Genomic DNA, 24,105 nt, shown 5'->3' with positions numbered 1-24,105 from the left:
ACTGATGGGGTGATGATGACATGTGGAGCTCCTGGAGAGGAATCTGCAGGGTTTTGTTAGCTGCGCTCAGATTTGAATATGCTCTGTGCTTTTTGACCGTAGTTGCTGTGTTAGTCTGGGTTGGTTACATTTCATGGTGGCAATAAAGGTCAAGCCCTTGCTTTATTCCTCCCCCATATCCTCCCCTCACCTGTGTGGTGTGACCTGACCAGCACAAAGCATGAACTCTGAAACAGAGGTACCCTCAAGCCACCTCCCCACCACCACCTATAATCCAGTCCCCGCTGTGTACTTTCATTGTACCACTAGCACTGTATACAGTGATACTATATGTATAATGTCAATACAGACAACACTGCCATGAATAGAAAAGTGCTGAAGTGCACATGATTATCACAATCAAAATCACATTATTTTAAAACATTTTTATATTGTCAATAAAAGGAGCATTTTGCCATAGAATTGAGAGGAACATCTACTAGTAAGGAACATGCTTTATGCTTGGAAAAAAAAAATCACCAGGAAATTAAACATAAAATTTAGCTATGGCTGGATTATTTAAATGAGTTATTTTAGGTTTTTATTTGTTTCATTGTTTGGAACTGGAACATGTGATCTGTTTTAATTTTTGTTAAAGCCAATTATACTGATGTGTCAATTCCACACTAAACACTGCTAAAGTTTTTAATGGCATTACACACTTGATTTACTAATTGATGCAAATCTTGAGTTTCCTGAAGTGTTGATGGTTTTGTATTCTATTAAACAACTTGCTTGTTCCTCCTTCTGGATCAAGGTGACAGGAGCACAATGTGTGATAAAACCATGTCAGCACCAGCCATATGCTTATTCTAATGCATTAGAATTCATTTAGCTGTGACGCCTATTAAACTATCTCACCTCTGTGATTGGTGCAGTGTCCCAGTTCACCTAGAAGTCATGCAGTAAGATAACAAGGACATTAAAATGGAAATTATCCTGCAGTAAACTTAAGTCGTCATGTTGTTGTTGTTTTTCTGAAATTGATTTCATACATGTGGTCTTTAAATATGTTAGGACAGAAGAAAAGGAAATTTGTGAAGTAGAAAGTGAGACATTAAATAAACACAGATATAAAAATCTGCCAAGTGTGATTGAACCATCTGACGATATAATTCACCTTAATTTGAATTAATCTCAAGACACATATTGTCCGTGTTTGTATTAACATCTGCAGATCTCTATTTATCCCTGTTTGATCCATGCACACATGCTACTCACATTAATTTCTCCTCTTACCTTCCCATGGACTTGTCTCTTATAGTTAAAATACTAACTCTGTCCTTTCTTTGTCTGCTTTGTCTTCTCTTCACTGCTGACGGGATCTTAACCATTTATCAGTGGAAAGAGGTGGGATTCATTTCTAGATTAATTCCACATTTGTATGTATGCTGTAATCATTTTTTGGAGAGAACTATAGCAAGCAGCACACTGTACTCTGTGTGTACTTACTGTGCACCATATTTACTGTAATATAAATGTGCATGCTTCAGTTGTCTTGAAGCGCGGGTGTGTTCTTTTACATCGAAGATCGAAAAGGCTGGCGAGGTGACTCAGTTTGTCAGGCTCCGGGGAATATGATTAGTATTCACTGTAACAACGCTATTGCACTTTCACTCCTGCCAAAACTTAAGTCTCCTTTTGTCCTCCTTCCAGCTGCTACCCCTTGGAAAAAAAAATCAGGTACGCTGTGGTATATTTAAGGCATTGTATTTATTTATGTTCGGCCAAAATGACTTGGCACTCATTGCACACTTATTTCTTGTTTCTTTTCTTGTAGAATTCGAATCCTCACAAGTTACAGAGAAGAAGAGGACAGTCTATCAGATGGCTTTGAGTAAGGAAGCTCATGTTTGTCAGTGGATGTTTCCTGAATCTCTCCTTCTCTTTCTCATCCACCTTCATCAAGTGTGTCTCTTTCCACATAATGTTTCCTTCATTTTGTTTCTGTCCATTTTTCTGTTTCATTGCTGTATGTCCCTTTCTCTCTCTCTCTCTCTCTCTCGCTTTCTTTCTGTCTCTCTGTGTGTCTCTTTCTCTCTCTTTTTTACTCTCAGATAAACTCGATGAAATTCTTGCAGCAGCTCAGCAGACAATCAACACCAATGAGGCACCAGGGACACGGGGACAGGGGCCAAAAAGAGACAGGGGAAGAAGTTTCTATGGCAATGAGGTACTGAGCATCCTACAGCATAATTACACCTCTGACCTGGAAAACTGTATGTGGTCAAAATTTAGGTAGAATTCTCACTCTTTCCAAAAGTTGAAGTCAAAAAGTTTGTATTAAGTGATGTCAACAAACACACTGTACACTGATACAGTACTATTAAAAACATGCAGTATCTTACACTAAATTGTAGCATGTATTGTAATGTGGCTTGCAGTGGTTGCATGTAACTATGTACAAGTACTCAAGTACTGCAGTTACGTAGAAAATGAAGGTATTTGTACTCTATTATAAGTTATAAAGTAGTTTAAATGAACTTAACATTCAACATCTTCAGCAGCAAAATGCAGCACACATTAATGTTACAGTAATATTCATCTAGAAATACCATGTGTACAGGAGCCGTTTTATTGCACAATGACTACTTTTGCTTTTCATACTTTGAATCCATTTTGCTAACAATACTCACATTACTTAACATACGGTTTTAAAAGCATAACTTTTACTTGTCACTAGTTACTTATTGTACAAGAACTCACTTTGATTTTGTAATAAACAAAACCAAAGTGATGTAACAAAGATAAAGTTAGTTTCCATTTAAAGAGGCACATTGACAAGAATATTGACAAGTGCCATATAATAGTTTAACATTAAAATTCATCAGAGAGTTAACCCACAGTGCCCTAAACTACTGAGAATTAACTTACCTTGGCAGCTTTTTGTCCTTTTTCTGATTTAATCTGTATCGTATTCTACGTATTCTACATTTTTGTCATTTCAGCCTAATTACGGAGATCAGTCTGGGATGGGGATGATGCCTTCAGGACTGGGCCTTGGTTACGACCGTGGACAGTACACCTCAGGTCACGGCCCACACCACGGTATGCTGCGGCAGAAATCCATCGGTGAGGCTGTCTGTTTTTTTCCATCTGCCCTTCTGTCCGGCTGTCTGTCTGTCCTCTAGGAGAGTCGAAGTCTATGCTGTGCTCTCCTGTTCGTCTGTGGCCAACAATGTCTTGTCTGTGGCCAAACTGTGCACACTTTGTACTGTATTTGTTACTGCTCTCTAATCTGTTCAATTTGCTGTACCTGTGCTTTAATGTAGAAATAAGAGGTTTTGTACTCACCCCACAATTCTGTTTGGTAGTGCCACTAAGCGAGTTGTTTTATTGTGAAGGCTTATTTTCTGGTTTGTTGCTGACTAAGGCTTAGATAACTAACTGAAATAGTTGGTCCCTGTTGGCTGAAATAATGCAATTGTGTAATACTGCCCAGTCGCTGCTTGTTTGTGGAATATATAGCACTAACTGACTTACATACTAACAGACAGATTGGAGGACAGACTTGCTGGCAAGAAGATGGGCGGGTAGATGTAGACAGACACTCTCAAATTATCCTCACTTCTTTTTTACTCTGGAAATTCATCATCTAAAATGCTTTTCTTCTTCCCTGTTCATCAGCCTCACTTAACTTAAACTACCATGGCTCTTGGGGGACTTCAGTTGTTTTCACTTTTTCATGATACATTTATAAACAACTTGATTTTTTTGAACAATAAAAATAAGAAAACAGATGAAAAGTAGTCGTTGCTACCTGCAGAGCATTTTTTTTGCATCATGAAGACATGGAGAGAGACTAAGATGCTGTTTATTTCAGTAATATTAATAGTACACTTTATTGCGGATATGTTCTAGTATCAATATCAAAATTTTTTTTAAAAATCTGAATTTCCATAGGAGTTGTATTTGTCATTTCTTACCACAAAAATGAAAAAAATATTTTCTTTTGAGGATTTTCATTCAATTTATGTTTCAAGAACAGCAGGTGCTGTATATTTATAAAGCACTTATCTTAACCCTCATACATCTATCACTAGTCAGTAACAGATGCATGATTCTTGATGACAAAGATACAGAAAAAATACAAAAATGTAAAAAAAAAAAAAAAAAGGTTTATTTTAGACTTCCCCCAAGATTGTTTTCAGGAGAGCTAATTCCTTATGAAAATGAGCCAAACTTCATGGGGCTGCACTGTAGTTCACACACTGCTCTTACTATCACTCAACACCATCTGTACCACCCGATTTCAGCCCATTTATTTTCTGTCTGTTTGTGAATGCTGTACTGCAGGGGTGCCTGAGGAGGAGAAGCAGTTCCTGCATCCCCCAGCCATGAAGTTCGCTCGCAGTTTGTCAGTGCCCGGTCCAGATGACATCCCCCCTCCTCCCACCACTGCTCCACCCGATCCACCATTCTCCTCTGCGCCACCGCTAGGTTGGAGAGCCAAGTCATCGCAGCAGCCCTCTGTCTCTGTGTCCCAGTCCACAGCCACCTCTGCACACTACCAGCCCTACTCCCAGGCGGTGCACTTCACTCATGGGGGGAGGGAGAGAGCAGGTGGAGCCAGCATTGCTACCAGTGGTGGAGCCATGGACCACACAACTTCATATGCACATGCTTCTGCCCACACTACTCAAAGCAGGACTGCTTCGCGAAAGGTTGCCTATACTGGGGAGCCTGTTGGAGCTGGCATGGGTGCTGGTGTAGGGGCAAAGGCAGCAGGTCTTAGGAGAGGCTACAGCACTGCCGTGCCTCCATCCAGCATTGCCACTGTAATCCCCCAGCAACAACAGACTACCCAGAGTCAACCCCAGCGAACAGACCGTGGTGTAGCAGGAAGTGGAGCAGGTGGACCTAAAGGTGGGGCCCGGAGAGGTAAAGGCCCACTGGTGAAGCAATCCAAAGTGGAGGACCTGCGAATTGGCCAGGGTACACTGGGAGGCAAAGGCTCAATGGAGAAAAGCTCTATCCCAATCCCAACCATTATTGTGAAGGCCCCTTCAACCAGCAGCAGCGGCCGCAGCAGCCAGGGCAGCAGTGTGGAGGCTGATGCTCCTGCTTCAGGGGAGACAGATGAAGTCAAAACCCCTCATGGTCCTCCTCCCTCTACTCCTGCTCCCCAGCCTCCTGCCCCCCCTTCCATTCCTGCACCACCACCTCCGTCTTTACCCTCTATGCGAGCCCAGGATAACCTGGACTTCACCAGCCAGTTTGGGGCTGCAATTGTTGGGGCAGCCCGCCGAGATAGGGAACGGTTTCACGAAGCACGCAGAAAGAGTGCCTCCTTATTCATGTCCGCTGAGGAAGATGTGGGTCTTGGGGGGGTGAGTGATGGATTAGGAGGAGCAACAAGGACTCAGGTGTCACAGCAGCAGCTTAGCACACAGGCTGAAAGCTCAACAACACGGCTCCGCCCATCCAAGTCTATTGATGAGGGCATGTTCTCTGGAGACACCTTTATCCACCACACTCGGAGTATGCCTCCTGCCTTTGGCCTACCTGAATACTCCTCCCCTGCCCTGGACTATCAGCCTAAGTCTGTTCCTACTGACCTTTATACAGCAGCAGGCAGGCAGCCATTACAGTCTACCACCACCTTCATTCACCCTCTAACAGGAAAAGCTCTTGACCCCACATCACCACTAGGTCTTGCCCTAGCTGCCAGAGAACGTGCTTTGAGGGACGATACCAGGCTAAGGAGAGGTGCTGAGCATCATTTTACCCGCCAAATGTCGAGCGTGGTATTTCCTTCTTCCGCTGTCACCTCTCAGCCTGTGTCTTCTGCTGCCCAGTCCTCTAGTTCCTCCTATCTGGTTACCTCCTCTTCTCTGGCTGCCACCACCCCCACCGTTGGCCGCCCACCTTCACCCAGAATCCTCAGGGGTGTGTGGGGTGAGGAGGGTGGTGGTGGAGAAAGGGAACGGGAAGGAGGAGGTGCTCGCGAGGGGCTGAGAGTTCGCTTCTCTGAGGACAAAACAGTACATACGCACCACTACCAGTCTCAGCCGTATCAACCAACGTACAAGGAGAGAGAGCGAGAGAGATCAAGGGAACGCGAGAGGGATTTGTCAAGAGACAGAGAGAGGGACAAGGAGAGAGAGAGTTACATGAGGAGGGTGGAGCAGACAAGTACAGCAGCCACCGACAGTACTGGACAGCAAATGTCCCAGTCACAACCACCTCGGAGGCCTTCTTTTCTCAGGATGGAAAGTCAAGCTGATGCATATATTTTGTCCCTCACCCCTCCATCTCCTCCACCTACAAGTACTCAACAGCCAACAAGTACAAGTGGGAGCACTGGATCTGGGCTCATGGTTCTTCCTCCCCCTGCCCCATCAGTGGATGCTGATGATGAGTTTGTCTACGCAGACCCTCTCCCACCTCCAGTAGAGTTTGCCAACAGCTTTGACAGAGGACTGAGCTACTCACAACGTGGAATGCTCCCCAACAGTCTGACCTCCCGCAAACAACCGGCTCCACCCCCTCCACCTCCTCCTCCTCCCCCACCACCACCTCCCCCTCCCCCCCAAAAAGAACCATTTGCAAGTGGGTTTCCTGCTCATACACCCCTACCCTCTCCACAGGCGGGAGACTCCACAGCCTCCAGTCTGACGTCTTACGACAGTGAGGTGGCAAACCTGACTCAGTCTGTTCCTTCTCCCTCTCAGACATCACCCAATCCTCCGCCCCCCTCCTCACCCTCAACACTACAACCCACCTCAATAGCAGGACCTCCACCTCCTCCATCAGTCTCACCGCCCCCTCCCCCTGGCTCTTACCACAGACCTTTCTCTATGTCACATCCCCACCACCTTTATAACAGCACTCATGCTCCCGGTCGCTCGTCCCCTACGCCTCCCCCACATAGTGTTGCACCACCCCCAGCCTATCGTGGTCCCCGAGCACCCTCTTCCACTGTTGCCACCTCCGCTCAACACCAGGGTACCACCTCCCATGCCACGACCGCTAGCTGTGCCACTACAACCACCACTGCTGCCATCACAACAAGCACCTCCACACAGCTCTACCATGAGCGAACACACACTTCACAAACCACCATCACAAGCAGTCGACGGACAGGGGAACACCACCGTCCCCACCCCACTGCCAAGAAAGGAGAGTCTCAGGAGACAGTGGTAGATTCTGGGATTGAAGAGCTGGACAGCCGCAGCAGCAGTGACCACCACCTAGACAGTATCCTGGCTCTAAGTGGAGCTGGTGTCCGGGGAGACAGACTGGACAGAGGAGAGCGAGGAGCTGGAAGTAGGATGACAGGTGGAATTGGCGCAGGTGAATCAGACAGAGGAGGAGACTTCCTGGAATCGTACATGAGCTACCTGGATGGACAAAGTTTTGAGATGCAGAATGCAACAGCAGCAGCCTCCACTTACCCAAAAACCAACAGGTTCAGGGAGGGAATCCGTGCTGGTGATCTGCACAGACAGACCAGCACTGCTCCTGCATCCTTCCACTCTCACAGACGAAGGGATGAGCAGGACGATGACGAGACTGAGGAAGGAGTGGCCGAGGATGAAAGCGGCCCAGACGGGTACAGCATGAGGGATATGCAGAATCTGGGTCGTCCCACTTCGCCATATTTTGAACGCCCACGCACACCAGAAATGAAGGCTATGTGGGTTGAGGGGCAGATGTCCAGTGAAGGAGGTGGCCAGTCTGGGACACTTTTAGAAGGAAGGAAGATTTACCCTCCTGCATCCAGTATGAAGCCCAGCATCATAAATGAGCTGAGCAGCAAACTGCAGCAAAGAAGCAAAGACAGCTGGAGCAGCCAGAGGCCACTGAGCAGACACAGGTATATATCAACTGCAGGGTTTTTTGTTGTTCATGCTTTGTCGTTCCGTGTGTCTTTCCTGTGTGAGTGCGTCTCTCAGTTGCTCCTCCCATTGCTGTTCAACCCTGTAAAAAAATGGTACAGTGTCTGGTTATGTCTTGTGTCAATACTGTGTAAATCTACCCTTTCTTTTCTTTTTTTTTTTTTTTACTTTTTCCATGTTTGTCGCTCTGAAGCAGAAACAGGTAATGGTGCCTTCCACACTCCTTTATTTTAAACAGTGATGAGGGAGAGAAAACATTTAACTTGTAACTCTTAAACTAAGTTGCACCAACCAAGATGAACTTACTTTACCACTAATCAGAGTTGACCAAAAATAGGTTTAAAATAAATTAATCCCGATATTAAATTAAGCAGAGCTCACCACTGAGTCGATCAAAGTTGATGCAAACCTAAATTTAACTGCATATTCAAATTGAAATAAATAGTAAAAATCATAATAATTATTATAAATTTGCTTGCAGTCAGGATGGAATATGTAAAAGGAAGAATCTGTTTCAGCTGCCTTAGTTGCTTCATTAACTGCTAACATCATTTACTAGCCTACTTATTACTCTTGTTACTTTCCCTTTTGAGATAAACCTGTTGACCAAATTAATGGAGCAGTATGACCAAAAAATGAAGATTTTTAAAAAAGTCTGTCCCCTTAAACTTAATCATCCATCTCAAAAAGGCTGCCCTTTTAAATGATGAAATGTCTTCCAGTTTAAGTTTAAAGTTAAAATGGGATCCCCACAAGTTTTGATGCAACAGAATAAGATTTAATCTAAATTGGTAAAAACTAAAGACATTTAAAAGCAGCATCAAATACCAACATTAAACCAAGATTTCATCACATTTCAAATTACTCCTTGGTCGTGTAGCCCAGTGTTGGAGTTTTAACTTGGCTTCTGATTATACACTATCACAGTGTTTTTCAACCTTGGGGTCGGGACCCCACGTGGGGTTGCCTGGAATTCAAATGGGGTCGCCTGAAATTTCTAGTAATTGAAAAAAAAAAAAAACAACAACTAAAAAACCCCCCAAAAACTTACTTATAAAAAAAAATATGGTGAGTTGAAAGAGACAGTCCCAATCCATAACAGACATGACAAACTGTGAGTGGGAAACTGCAGCACTGTGGTTCTGTTTCTGTGTCAAATGTTCATTGTGGTCGGTTTCAGATGCTGCAGCTCTTTCATAATTCTTAGTTTGAGTTCTTGTTTGTTCAGTATTAATTGTCCTCCTTGTAAATCCAAGCTGGACTGACTGGACAGATCCTGCCCAAGGAAAATACAATTCTCCCTTTGTGCAGTAATCTACACCTGGATTTACTGCCTCTGTCCATAATAATATACATTATATAGACTAAATGTCATCTGAAATTAATGTTTATTTTACAACATATTATAGCAAACTATTACATGATCAAAAACAAATTAATTTTAACAAAAAAAAAAAATGCATCTGTTTTGAATGTCTGGGGTCGCCAGAAATTTGTCATGTTAAAATGGGGTCACGAGCCAAAAAAGGTTGGGAACCACTGCACTATCACAATGTTAAAAATCCTTTAAATACCTGGACAGTGTTTTAAAACATTTATTTTAGCACATGTGCATGTTTATTCCACCTCAGTTTCTTGTTCCTATCATGCTAAATTCTCTTAATTTCTCACTCTGTTCACAGATTTTCAGAAGATTCAGCCTCAGCTCTGAGTCCCCCATCAGCTCGATCTCAGTCTCCGTCTCCGATCTCATTATCACAGCCATCTTTATCACCGTCCCCGACCCCTGCATCCCAGTACCCAAACTGGGGTCGATCCCCGTCTCCTCAGCCTCCTGCTGCTTCTCAGCCTCCGCGTTCACATTCCCCGCTGTCCCCGACATCTTACTCTCCGTACCCCACCTCTCCTAAACACAGACCTGTCTACCGGACCAAAGCACTGGAATTTCAGTTCATCCCAAGTCGTGAGTCCCGCAAAGCAGAATCGCACATGTTACAGCGAAGACGAGCCCCCAGCCCCCTTATATCCCCATCAGAGAGGCCTAAGCTTGGTCCACCACGCCCCTCGTCCCTTCCACTTCTCCCCACCTCTCCCCTGTACAGTGCCATCTATGACCTCAGAGGTTCGATCACACCCCCGTCACCTGGGAACCCTCTTGGAGATCCTTACTTCTCCCCCTCTCCTCCCCTGTTTGCCCCCTCAGGTGCCCCTCCTCCTCCAAACTCCACATTAGTTGTTTCCCGCTCTCTTTCCCCTACTCACTTCCTATCTGGGACATCATCGCCACCCCTGCACCCTCTCCCTCCACCTACCTGCCTCAGTTATCCTCACCTACCACCCCCTTCCCCTACCAAGCCTTTTGCCTCCAAGCCGCTGCCCTACTGGACCAAGTATGACGTTGCAGACTGGCTTGGATACCTGAACCTGGGTGAGCACAGAGAGCGCTTCCTGGACAATGAGATTGACGGCACACACCTGCCCTCCCTGACTAAGGAAGATTATCTGGATTTGGGTGTAACACGAGTGGGACATCGCATGAACATTGAACGAGCCCTGAGAACTGTAATGGACAGGTATGAGGAGACAGTTAATAACTGGTACTAGTTATGTTTCTGAGGTTCGCAATTCACAAGACATAGCTCTTAAATGCAAAGATGAAATATATGCAACGAAGCACTTTCACTTAAGTATTGTATGAGTGCAAATTTGAGATGCAAAGAAATTTTAATTTCTTCTGCCTTACGTCTTACATCTGCATTACTCTGAAAATATTACACTTTCTACTGTACTAGGTCCTTTCCACAGATTATAATTTTTATACCCAGTGATGGCATATTTCCTTTATGGGTTGAGTCATTCCTCTGAAGCTAAAAACTTTAATAAAGCCTTACTACTGAGCCACTGGAGGGTGCTGAGCACTGTTAGAATAAAGGTTTAAAATTGCCTGAAAACTCACAGGAAAGTCGTAGCAATTATCAAAAACACATTCTGAATCATTTCAAGACCTTTACACCATGTCTATTTTTGGAGCACGTAGTATAGCCTCACTACTCAGCCACATGAGGGTGATGATTACTATTGGAATAAAGCCTTCAAACACCTTGAAAAATGTCAGGGACGAATTAGTATTTATCTAGAACATATTTGGGGCAAAGGTGGAGATCTGTCCAAAATTACCATTTTGGAGCACATATTTTAGCCTTACCACTCACCAACTGGTGGGTGCTGAGTACTGCTGGAATAAAGGCTTCAAACACCTTGAAACATGCTAGAGAGCCCTTAATAATTGTCTAGAACACATTTTGTGCAAATTTGGTGATTTACCCAAAATGGCCAGTTTTAGAGTACAGCCATCGGGGTGCTGAACGCTATTGGAATAAAGTTGGAATAAAGATTTAAAATGGCTTAAAAAACCCACAGGAAAGACTTTATGAAGTCTTAGAAATGATCTAGAACACATTTTGAACAATTTCAAGATGTTTATACAGCGTCCATTTTTGGAGCTCATATCATACCCAGGGACCGCTCAGCCATTAGAAGGTGCTGATCACCAATGGAATAAAAGTATGAATTTTTGGAAAATCAAGTAAATTAAATTACTTTAAAAACATGTTGAGATGTGAATTATATATTTGGCATCATAATGTGCAAATATAACAAAACATAAATAATATGGCAATTATGAAAGGAGCCCAGCAGTAAAATGGGTACTTTTACTTTTGATACCTTAATATTTCTGCACTTTGAATTTTGGGTTACTTTTACAGAAGTGATTTTACATAATTCAATCCAATCCAACTTCATTTGTAAAGCACTTTAAAACAACCGCAGTGCACCAAAGTGCTGTACAGAAGAATAATTCAAACCAAAATAAAATAATAAAATACAGGATAGATTAAAAGACACAGAACTGTACAAAAAAGAAAACAGTGCTGTACAGAAGAATAAATAAAACCTAAATAAAAGAATAAAATACAAGAATAGATAAAAAAAAAACCAACATAAAAAGCCATACAATTAAAAACAACAAAAAAAAGAACAATAAACCACTACCAAATAAAAACAATAGAATAAAAAAATAATACATTCAAACATCTCACATGGTTTCAAAAGCCAAGGACAAAAGATGGGTTTACATGAGATAAACTAGAAAAGCACTCGGAGAGCGCAGACCTCCGCCAAGTGCAAAAATTCCCCACATAATCGGTGATACAAATCCTACATTTATTTTTTAAAATAAAATCCGCCTTCTGGATCAGATCTGGATCAGCCTTTGAAATGTGATAGAGGACCCCATTGTCAATTCCTGAGTTAAATTTCATGAGTTTTGGTCAATAATTAAGCGAGATATTGGGAAACGAACATTTTGGCCCCATTTACCACAATGTTAACGAAAATTTCAAAGTGATCCAGAATCCAGGATTTCTTCCGGATCACCCCCAAAAGTTAATCATTTCTTCCTTATCCCATTTCCAACAAACCCTGAAAATTTCATCAAAATCTGTCCATAACTTTTTGAGTTATGTTGCACACTAACGGACAGACAAACAAACAGACAAACAAACCCTGGCAAAAACATAACCTCCTTGGCGGAGGTAATAAGGTGCATAAGGTAAATAAATACTTCTATCACTGCCGTACAGACCAGTTAGTATCTAACTGAAGTACCAAATGTCCCAGATTTTATACTTGTGTTTCTGTCCTCAGGTTATCCAGCAGCCCGTTTCCCATTTCTGTTCTCTCACCTCGGGAAGGACAGACTGAGAGGAGGAGGGACGATGGGAGCCGGAGCTGAGGTTGCAAATCCTGAAACAGAAACCGAGAGAAAGAAGGAGTTGGAGTCAATGAGGGAGGAAGACACAACTGCTGCTATCCATGGTGGATTCACACAACAAATGAGGGGGGAACAGATTTCACACAGAGAGTGACAGAAAGAGGGAGACGCGTCCCGAGGGGAGATGGAGACACGGGGACAGAAAATGGGCTGATGATCCATAAAGGCACCGGCTGGCACTCCCCAGTTGTGACAGGCTCATAACACAAATACACTCCCACATGCATGCACACCAATCAACACACAAGTCACACGAGTCACATAAACACCCTCTCATCCAAAGTGTGTATGAAAGCACTATGGCTGCAGCAGCAGATTTGATCAGAGTCCAGAACAGGGATGAGATGAACCAAATACTTTTGTGAAACAATCAAAAGTCACTTTTTTTTTTTTTTTTAAAGAATTGGAGCAAGTTTGGATGGAATATACGAGTCTTCTATTGTGTAGCCATGTTGCTGAATAGTCGCTGCCTAGTTAAATTTAAGAGTGGGACCCACCAAGAAAATTCATAGTGCAATCAACGACAACCCTTCCCCATTTAAGAGTACGCTTAAAATATTTAGGGACATCTGAGGGCAAATGTGTGCAGGAGTGAAGCATCGTCTGTCTGCACGGTGAAGGGCAGTACATCAAGAGTTTTTAGATATGCCTACGGTGCAGATGGATAATTCGTGTCCTAATTGAACCAATGTGAAAGTCACACGTTGTGATTGGAGGTCGGCTGCGTTTGACTGTGATTGGTCACGTCTTGTTTTTTTACCTCACCACTGGTAGGGCTCTGTCCTCACTGCAGGTCCTGTGATCAGGATCATCGTGTTACTCTATAGCTCTTTATCATCTTACATCTTATAATGACATATATACAGACTGGTCACTGTATCACAAATTTGTAGCAAAAATAAGTGCCCAGACCAACAACATAAAAAAAAGATGCGCACACAAACAGAAATCTGACTTACTACTATACATGCCTGCATGCATACACCAACATGTAGACACCCACATACACACAAACACATACCGGTGTTTGTGTTAGAGATTATGGGACACCTTATATATAGACACACAGTATATGTTTGGATCCAAGATATTTAAAAGGAGACAGACTGTGCTTTCAATATTTAGATGGGATTACACGACAATGTGAAGAGAAATCTCCCTGAGGATTTTATTTACCAAGACGGACCTTCCTCAGTGTCGAGGCAAACTGTTGTAAACCCATCCAGACCTTCTGTCTGAGGAAGACTGGAAAGAGGAGGGGAGGGGAAGAGGACAAACTGCCATTTCTTGCTCTTTCCCACCCAATCCCCCTGTTCCTTCCAGCAGTGGGCCCTCTCTTTCTCAACAAATCCAGGAGGATACAAGCAGCCACTTGACCGAGGGGATCTGAGAGAAACGCTTATATGAAATTTTAATACTATGATTGTTCTTACAATTTTTAAACTTTAAATGGGAATACTGATATTGATATGAAGAGATTTATTGTTACTATTTATCATTACTATCATCGTCCTTACTGTTATTGTATCTTCAGACAGTTTCTGCCTTTGGTGGCTGAGATTTGTGCGGTCAGTGTGTGTTCTGACTGCAGTGATGATAATCGTGATGGTTCTATATATAAATATATATATATATATATATATATATATATATATATATATATATATATATATATATATATATATATATACATACACATATATATATATATATATATACATATATGTAGGTATTTTTGAAATGAAAGATGCTTATTACTTGGTGCACTGTACCCTTAACATCGCTTCTGTGACAAGAAGCATCGCAACTTAATGTGAAGCACATTTTAGAATCTGTTTTGTTTCTGTTGTCGACTGTGAAGCTTTAATCAAACTGACCCACTAACATATATGGCCTCAAAATATTATTTCCTTTCTCCTTTAAAAATAGTCGCCAATTAATATTATGCAGATGCTGAAAATGTAGCAACTGTTACTCTGGGGATGCCCATGATACACATCAATGAAAATTACTTGTCACTTTATTTAAGCAGTACTTATACATATTTTTTAAATACTAGATACTATAAACCACCCCCTCTGATTGATTACATTCACTATTTTCCTGGTTTTCGTGTCCTGATGTGCCATATTTATTGTTCAAAAAATCCTTTTCATCAGCTTACACTGCACATTTACATCTCACACTAACCTCCAGTCCTGCTTTTCTCGCTGTTGCCGAAATCAAATATAAGGGCTCTTTCATGACCTCTCTACCTTGAACAACATTTCACCTCTCCTGCTGCTTTCGAGTCCTTGAACACATATCAGACGTGCATTTCACAACAGGGCACAGGTTGGACATTTGCTCTCTTCTCAGCCCTGTTTTCCTCAATCTATTTTTGCAAAAATGATAAATGAAATTTCATAAGTCATATCGCTCCAAGTGCACACTTCCATGCAGGCTATAAATGTGAATAAGCAGTGGTCATGACTGGGGTTTGTTTATTCAGTATCTGTGCTGGTGGTCAAGGAGAGATTATATTGGAAGGCAAGGGAAATAGCAATAAGGACGATGAAAATAATGGTCATCCTAATTATGGTTTAAGATGTAAAAAAGTCTCAAAAGTTCTAAAGAATCTCTGTCTTCCAGATAATGTTTAACATGAAAAGGTACAATGTGTTTATTTAACTCGTCTGCTTTCTATACAGTTGGACCTGTTCTCTGCATCTGCTCCCTTCCACTGTTAATGACCTGACAGTATCAGGAGCCACTTTGTTTTTGCTCGTTGTTTCCATCTTGTTTGTACAAACCACTTTCAGCAGTCGCTGAAATATGCCTGTGTGCTCACCACTCATTGTTTATTACCAGCATATTATGCAATGACCCTATTTCCATTAGCAACTGTGACATTTCACATTTCTCTTCAGAGGTTTTGGGTAATTTGCAGCCAAAAGGGATCTTTCTGAAAGCAGAATGTTGCTTCTTGTCCAAACTCAACCCATTCTACTTTGTCTATTTTGTTAGTGTAAATAGAGCCGATAACAACTTTGGATAAAATCAATTTGAAAACATCTTTTGCTGATACGATGACATTTTCGTTCAAGTGAGTGGTGAGTTTTTAACCCTTTCTTTGAATTCACTAAATATGATCGCAGGTGACGGCTCACAGATGCTGTCAGGAGAAAAATAAGATCTGAGGGAATCGGTCAGACTCTATAGAAAGCATTTCTTTTCCTTTAACAGATCTTTTAAAAAATGAGAATATGAACTGATGAAAGGTAACTTACAGAATATATATGTATATGTGATATGCATATACACGTTCATATAAATATATATGAATTTCAAATGTTTTAAGAGATAATAAATTGTTAGAATTATAATAAAGATACAGAACAAAGTTGTAATTGATGTGTGATTTCCTGAGTGCAACATGTTTCTTTCCAGCCGGATACTTTGCTTCTGCAGCTGCTTCACTTTTGGGACAATTTCCTAATCCTGAAACCTAATTCTTCTCTTTAACAAAAGAAGACAGAGCAACATTTCAGAATGGAAAAGTTATGTTCAGCATTGGTACATGTTTATCCTTTTTTTTTTAGATTAAATGTGCTAAGTCTTACATACTTTAATAAGGTGAATTTGCAGGAAATAAGTGCTGGTTAGTTGATGTTTCCAAGGTATAGGATTAAGTGTTATTACACATTAGTTTATGTACATTTATGCAATAGATTTATTAATGTTTTAGTATAAATTACACATAAAGTGAATATATTGTAATGTACAGACAGTGCTTTGCTCAGAGACACATATTCCTTTAGAGTAAAACCCATTCTCTCATTGTCAGTTTCATATTTTGACTTAAGACTGTATCTTGTAAACTACAACCAACCAGCATTTTGACTAAATTTTTCATTAGTGGTTCACACCTGGTAACGTTTAACTACTTTTACTCTGGAGGTGTTTTACTCATAGACCAGTGTTACCTCCTGAGAGTTTACACAAATTTAAAACCTTTTGATCACATAGGAAAAACCTTGACTTATTTTCCTCCTTTAATTATCTTTATTTTTTACATTCTGATTAACATGCTACTTCCTGCATAGTCATCCAGTTAACATTTCAGGGGGTTTAGTGGTTTAGTGACTCTGTTCTCAACCTTAACAGCAGTTTCTGTCTACTTAGACTTAAGTTTTCATTCATGTAAATGAACATCACACCCTAAAAATTCACAGCTTCTCTTCACCAAAACTCTTTAAAATGTCCAGTTACCACTAATTCTTTGTGCAGAAAAGATCAATGAAAACAGGAGAACCATCTCTGAAACTTGGTCACAATGCAACACCATATTCTAGAAATGTTATGAACCCAGAATAGTCTGCGATTATGAAGTGTTGCTTGTAACATTAAAAAAAAAAGGAAGTGCTAAGAGCTGGCACACACCTTAATGTTGTCCCACACTGAAGAGGGTTCTAATTTTATGCTTTCCACTGAGTCAAAATTAAACACTTGTAACACATTTACAGAGGCTGCATTTCAATCATTTAGCAGTGACAGTCCCACAGTAACTGCAGCTCCATTAGCCATGTATATTAGGGTATGACATTTACAGTAACTTTTAAAGAAGGAAGGAAAAAAGACAAGAATCAAAATATAATAACTGTTTATTTTAAAAGACAATATACACAGGTTAACAATGAGATTAAACACCTACAACAAACCAAATGGTCGAACAATTATAAAAACTTTAGAATTTTTAAAAGCAAAAACACAATTCGCTTCTCAAGTGTAACACTTATGACTTTGTTTCCAATTAAAAGAAAAAACCTTTATAAATATGTCAGTTTCTAAATCAGGAAATGATGTCAGAATAAATGACTGAGATAGCGCCATCATTTGGACAACATCAACATACAGACTGATGTCACAACGTTGTTAACAGGCATCATCTGCTGGAAAACCATTACCTACAGGAAGAAAGAAAACCATTATAGAAAAGCAGCATCAAGAAAACTGCATATTTCAGTTGTTTAACCTTAATTTAAGAGCTGTTATGTACAGCCGTTGTCTCTTCAGACCCAGCCTTGTCAGGGCAGAGCTGCACTTCTGTCACCATCTTTTTCTGAGCCCAGTGCAAAACATCACCAGAGATCAGGTTTGACAGCATCAGCAACCAAGAGAAACCCACCTGATGTCAGTCCAGTCCAGTCCAGGAATGAGGTCCTCCTCCTGAAAAGACAAAAGCACGTTTTATGATGAAGTGTGTTCTGTGGCGTTACAATTACTTTTATTAAACTTTTTTTTCCTCAGAAACTCTGGCTTGTCAGGGCCAAAGATGCACTTTCGTCTCCATACTGACTCAGAGCCCAGTGCAAGTCATCAAGGGAAAAAAAAAAAAAAAATCATGCAGAGATTTATCTACAATTAATGCAGTCTATTGACAAGTTAGCCACTGTTTAAGGCTGCAAGAACGAACACCATCTATGGGACTATTTTCTGTTCCGCAGCATCTAGGATAACATGGACTTATTAACTTATTACTCATTTACATAATAATAGCTCATAGTTAAGTGTACAAAAAATTGCAAGAATTTTCACATCTTCCCCATGCTTGAAGGACTCAGTGTTGAGGCCAAAATTACACAGTGCATGAAGTAACAATGTTTTGTCTCATGTTATTTGCCCAGCACTCAACATCTGCTCTCACCTTAAATTTAATGCGCCACGTGTCATTAATGCTTCTGAGATTCATGGTAGTCGTTAAAATTTTGTTTGTCACATGGATGGCAAGAATGTTTTTACTTTTGTCATTTACTCCTTTTTGTGTGGAGGAAAAAGGCAGGTTTTCAGTGTTTCAAATCATAACCTTATCTAATGGAGTAATAAAGTATAAACACCCACTTCCAGCTATCATTTGATCTGATTTGTGACTGTCCTGCTGCTGATGGGCACTAAATACACTCCAGTTTAATAAATGTCTGGATGTATAATATTTCTGCAGATTTCCATGTACATACCTGATAGATTAAAAACTGGGTTCAGAGTTGTTTGATTTCTTTGAAGACCTGAGGAGACAGAACATGAGTTAGAGTCTGTGATCACTGCATCAGTTTGTACCAACATGAGTAGATGTTCTCCTCAGGAACTCTGGCTTGTCAGGGCCAGAGATGCACGTTTGTCTGCATTCAGAGTCAGTGCCCAGTGCTGGTCATCAGTGGAGGATAAAAATCTATAAGAACACCGACACAGGACCACAGTCTGATGTCTAAAAAGTGTCAGTGTTTGGTATAGTTTGTAGTTTTTTCTTGTCATGTGGTTCTACTGTAAGGTTCTGTTAGCATTAGCTGCCATGCTAATGTTGCTCACCACGTGTAGCTAGGCCGCCTAGTTCAGGAATACGGCATTTTAATTTTACTTTGTTTATCAGCAGAAACAGGACCCATCTGCTTTAAGCCGTAGGTCATTCATTTCAGTGCATGTTTTGTTATTTAATTTGTTTTATTTAGATCAAACATTCACAGAACAGACACTAACTACACTAAAACTAAACCTACGAATGGCTGATGAAACACAGTTACAGAATAATAATAACAAAAATAAGAATAATCTACATGTGTGGTCTTAAACTCTCCTATAACAGAACAGAAATACAACTTTTATACGTTTAAGAAATGTATGAATCTTACCATTTTCGACCTGTTTCTCTTCACTCTCCTCCGCTTTCTACGGGGTTCTTCTTCTGTGGATTCACTGTCGCGTTCACTGCATTTATATCCGTTTTATCGCCACCTACTGGACAACCACGGAACAACACCTTAAAAATGGGGAAAAGTTGAGTTCCTCAAGCCTCATTTACTAAATGAAAAAATGAATAAAATAAAATCATTCTTTTCATAAGTGTAGCGGCTGTTTGTAATCAAAATTAAATCAACGTAAAGGTGACTGAACTTAAGACTTTAACAGAACTCAAATAACCACTAGATCAGGGGTGTCAAACATGCGCCCGGGGGCCAAATCGAGCCCCTGGGAGGAATTTGTGAAATACAAACATTACACTGAAAATATTAACAATCAAGGATGCCAAAATAATTTTAGGTCAATTAATTCTAAAGTGGATCAGAACAGTAACATACTATCATAATAAACTATAAATAATGAAAACTGCAAATTTGTCTCTTTGTTTTAGTGTAAAAAATGTAAAATTACTCAAAAATGTTCACATTTACAGACTAGTCTTTTACAAAAAAAAAAAAAAAAAAAAGTGAATATCTGAAATGTCTTAAGAGAAGTCTGTGGAATTTTATAATATTCTGCCTGTTATTTAATATTTTGTGTATTTGTAGATTCAGTGTGATCTCTAAGTTGTGATTCACATGTGGAAATGATCAACTAAGGCATAATATTTGTAACATTGCACTTGTTTTACTAAAGAATTTTCAGGTTGTTCATATTTGTTCATGTTATGTTCAAGTACAATTCGTAGATGTAAACATTTTCATTATGGAATTTTAAGTGTATTTTTGCGTGTATTGTAGGATATTTAAGCATATTTAAGAGTATTTTTTATTTTACGGAATTTACTTTTTTCACTCAAAAGTTCTTAACCTATTGTTTATATTATTTTACTGGTCCGGCCCACTTTATATCATATTAGGCTGGATGTGGCCCCTGAACTAAAATGAGTTTGACACCCCTGCACCAGATGCACCATGGGTTTGTGGTTTACACAGTCAAACATACAATGTCCAGATCATAGATGTAGTTCAAGTGGTTTATTTTCAAGATTTTGCAGCAAACAACAACTAAGGCCTTTTGTGCTGTCTGTCCTGCTCATCCTGACTGACTGTCTGATGGTCTGGTATAAAACCTGAGGCCCACCCAGGTGCATGCTGGTCTAACTTTGTGCTCCCTATTTATACCCAGGTGCCCAAGGTCTAAACCAATAAGACAACACAAACAAAAAGGTGCTAAACACTAAAGAATGAACGCAATAACCATAAAAATCAAAAAATATTAAACAAACAAAAAAATAAACAAATAAAAATAAACAATTAGCAAAAAATATGAAATTTGGGAAAAAAAAAAAAAAAAAGGTAAATTAATTTTAAACAAAAAACTAAACCGACAAATAGCTCCTACACATAAGTGTCACCAATGACAATTTGAAGTAATGTAATATTTTCGTTAGTTCTGGTTTGATGCAAGTAAACAGAGCAGCACTACCAGCTGATTCACATGAGAGTATTTTCAGAACTTCTCTCTCTACATGCTCTCCACATACTAATTTCATGACACACTATCTTATGAAAAAAAATATTCATATCACATCCTATACTACATACATAAAATCAGTCTGAAGCACCTGAGGCACCTGCTGTTTATGCAATAAAATGCTTTAGAACCTTAAAGTCAAATTTGTTCATACAGGACATTTTCCCTCAGCAATCCCATAACACACTTGAGAAACATGTATTTAAATTTGTCCAAACTTACTTATTTGTGAGTAAATAGTGTACTAGTATTACTCCAACATCAAAAGTAGGTCAGAAACCAACCCGAAAGTCCTTAGAAACAACTTCAAACACCTCAAGGAGCAATGTTTAAAACACCTGACACATAAATGAAAACCTGCCAAAAATGATCACTTTCAGACATAGTAAAGAAACTCTGGGTGACCATGTGAACACGTCTTAGAAAACAACCTGAAACACAGCAAAAAGTACTAATCAGTTCTTGTGTAATTAAACATTTTAGAATCATACTCCACTGTGGCCAACTGGTCAGTTACATAATTTACTGATACACTAATACACACAAGGAACATTTTTCTACGGTGACATAAATTCTATTATGCCTAAAATAAGCATAATATACCAACAACACTATAATGTCCACAATTTGTTAATTTAAGTGGTAAATCTTTGCTAAAATGCTGTATGTCTGCTGATTTCAGCTTCCTAAATATAGAGATTTTGTTCTCAACACACTTTGGCTTTAGTTTGGTTTAAACAAACTTTTCTACATTTCTGTTCATGTTCTGAGAAATTACAAAACTCTTTGATATTTCATGGACTAAATAAATAAAACAATCATTTACCATCCCATTTTAATTCTTTATGTCCAAAAACCTCAACAATCCACAATGACATCTGCCAAATAAACAGATAAACATGTAAAGAAATACATTTGTGTATGTGCAAGCGGTTTTATAAATCTATAAAAAACAAACAAACGCATTTGAGAATACAAAAGTCTGGGCCTTTTCTTGGTCTTATATGCTGTTCAAAAATATATGTAGTTTAAAATAAGAGAAATGTGATCATTACTGCCTATGTGAGCTTCAAAGGTCATAATACATAAATAGTAAAAACATCACCAGACTGACTCCTGTGTGAACAGTTCTCAGTAGACAGGCGTACAACTACTACATGTTTAAGTTTTGCTCATTAATGTTCTAAAATGTTACCGTAAGAACATTTACTATATTTCCTTTTATTTAGATGATGTTCCTCAGTAGAAATGTTTACATGGAATGAAATATACTGCCCCCCGTGGCGGACAAACTCCGTAACTATAAGTATCCAAAAAACTTAAGCGTTTTATTTTGAAAGTATCAACCGGAAGTTTATGTCTATTGCATTATTTCTAATTTGATGGAATAGACTGTAGTTGCATTGACTCACCGCCAGAGGGTAAACACTATACGATGTTAAATAATTATTTAACAATACTTTACAAAACTTTACGTGATACTCATAAAATAACGATTGCTAATTGACGAATCTTATTAAAATCATATCTTATTGTTTGTACAATAACTACATTTTACTGTGGACCATATTGTGAATAAATTTGACATCGCACATTCTGTTACTGAGGCCCCCATGGATTCGGTGTTTACGCCAAATTGTTTATTAAAACAAGGTATTGCTCTGACGTTATTTATCTGAAAATATTCTGCACAATCAGCAGCTGCTCTGGCGTTAGGACAAGAATAAATAGGGCCCTGAGCCCCTAATTAACACCAAATACGGATCCAAACATACAAATAACGTAACATAAAAGGTTTAACAGCTTCTCTTGCCTTATGCACCATTTTTACTCCAATAAGCAAGAAACAAGCAGCCAGAAATGATTGTAAATGAACATAAACTCCGTACAGTCCACCATGCTGGTTTGTTTACATCCAACTCCCACAATTCCTTGCGCTCAGTTTGGTGTGACTCACCTGGAACTGAACAAAGTCGTGAGTCGTGGTTTGAAGTCGTGACTTCTGGGCTCTAAAACCTGCCTGGAACACAGCATGAATACTGTATGTAAAATAGTTCAAATATATTCGTAAGGTTGTCGTAACTTATAACACGTACAGGAGTTAGCTACTTCTTTGAAGAAGCCTATGCTAGCTAGTTTAAATACATTATTGGCAAAAGTAGCTTCCACACATGCTCGTGTTACATTAAATTCTGGTCATTTCTTGGTACAAACTATGACAATCTTTTCTTTCTTCCTCCTCAACTTCCTCAGTTCCTAGATTCAACTTATGAGTCACTGAAATTTAGTTTAGGAATACAGTCTGCTAATGTGGAGATTAAACGTGAAGCAGAAGGGATACACTGCCATCCGGTGGACAAACTGTGTAACTACAAGGTTTTTTCAAACCATTAAATAGTTTATTTTGAAAATAGTGACCGGATGTAATTCTGTATAGAATTTATAACTTCACGGATTAGAGGGCATGCACATACGTCACTTCCCCCCTGGGCCACGCCCCTCTCAGTCAGACTGAGTGGCAAAAACAAACCGGCTTAAAATGGCGGAGCACAGCAGTAGCGAGACCGGGAAAAATGTGGACTATAAAATGAAATTAAAGACAACTGGACTGGACATGGATCCATCCAAGCTACCAAACAACAAGTGTTCTACCAACACTGATCTGGGACAGAAATCACCTATCCTGACATTTAGATGAACCTGAGTTCAACGGCGGGAAAATCCCCAATGCAAAGGCTGAAAGCATCCAACAGACCCAGAGTTGTGTCCATCCTGGTCCTGGTTCATTAGAGGATTCCAGCTGGTGAGTGCTTTAATTCAGCATACTATTGTTTTGGAGGTTTTGTGTCAGTGCAGACGGATTTTGTTGGCGGTGATTTCCAAGGTAAAGGCCCAGCAGTAGTGCTCACAGTTCACTACTGATTTACTGGAGTTGAACCCTTAGTACTGACCCAAGTGAGTGGATGATCTACTGGTACTGTGGAGATTTAAGGAGAGTTCACATCAAATACTGGATCCAACACAGATCCAACAGCTGTGTGCTAGAGGAGCCCCTGATCTGGAAAACTAGGTTAGCCTCAGTTTAAGCTAGTTTACAAATCATGTAGAGCACAAGGTTCACAATCACACAACTGAAGACGC

The 24,105-nt window shown here is 40.1% G+C and overlaps 1 protein-coding gene, 1 long non-coding RNA gene and 2 other non-coding genes across 5 annotated transcripts in view; 1 reads left to right on the top strand and 3 right to left on the bottom strand.

Moving 5' to 3' along the window:
• The window catches only part of shank1 (SH3 and multiple ankyrin repeat domains 1), an 84,763-nt gene extending 71,097 nt beyond the window's left edge, over positions 1-13,666 (top strand). The window contains exons 20-28 of one of the 2 annotated variants that reach the window (XM_030141383.1): positions 1,381-1,389; positions 1,696-1,722; positions 1,820-1,876; positions 2,097-2,212; positions 2,988-3,111; positions 4,336-7,858; positions 8,074-8,082; positions 9,563-10,453; positions 12,588-13,666. In XM_030141383.1, coding sequence (XP_029997243.1) covers positions 1,381-1,389; positions 1,696-1,722; positions 1,820-1,876; positions 2,097-2,212; positions 2,988-3,111; positions 4,336-7,858; positions 8,074-8,082; positions 9,563-10,453; positions 12,588-12,675 — 4,844 coding nt within the window. In that variant the 3' untranslated portion in view covers positions 12,676-13,666. The remainder of the gene's footprint in view (positions 1-1,380; positions 1,390-1,695; positions 1,723-1,819; positions 1,877-2,096; positions 2,213-2,987; positions 3,112-4,335; positions 7,859-8,073; positions 8,083-9,562; positions 10,454-12,587) is intronic. The other variant, XM_030141384.1, reaches the window with a different exon arrangement.
• Positions 13,667-17,345: 3,679 nt separating this feature from the next.
• LOC115423405 (uncharacterized) lies at positions 17,346-19,427 on the bottom strand. Its single transcript, XR_003935965.1, has 4 exons — positions 19,380-19,427; positions 18,711-18,758; positions 17,882-17,922; positions 17,346-17,660 (listed from the first exon to the last, which is right to left on the bottom strand). It is a non-coding gene; the product is annotated as an uncharacterized LOC115423405 (long non-coding RNA).
• Positions 17,993-18,084, bottom strand: LOC115425055 (small nucleolar RNA SNORD88). Its single transcript, XR_003936186.1, has one exon. It is a non-coding gene; the product is annotated as a small nucleolar RNA SNORD88 (small nucleolar RNA).
• On the bottom strand, positions 18,825-18,916 carry LOC115425056 (small nucleolar RNA SNORD88). Its single transcript, XR_003936187.1, has one exon. It is a non-coding gene; the product is annotated as a small nucleolar RNA SNORD88 (small nucleolar RNA).
• Positions 19,428-24,105: the final 4,678 nt, after the last annotated feature.

Source organism: Sphaeramia orbicularis, chromosome 8 (genome assembly GCF_902148855.1).
Source record: "Sphaeramia orbicularis chromosome 8, fSphaOr1.1, whole genome shotgun sequence".
In the NCBI taxonomy this organism is placed as follows: domain Eukaryota; kingdom Metazoa; phylum Chordata; class Actinopteri; order Kurtiformes; family Apogonidae; genus Sphaeramia; species Sphaeramia orbicularis.
This window is presented reverse-complemented; position numbering and strand designations above follow the sequence as displayed.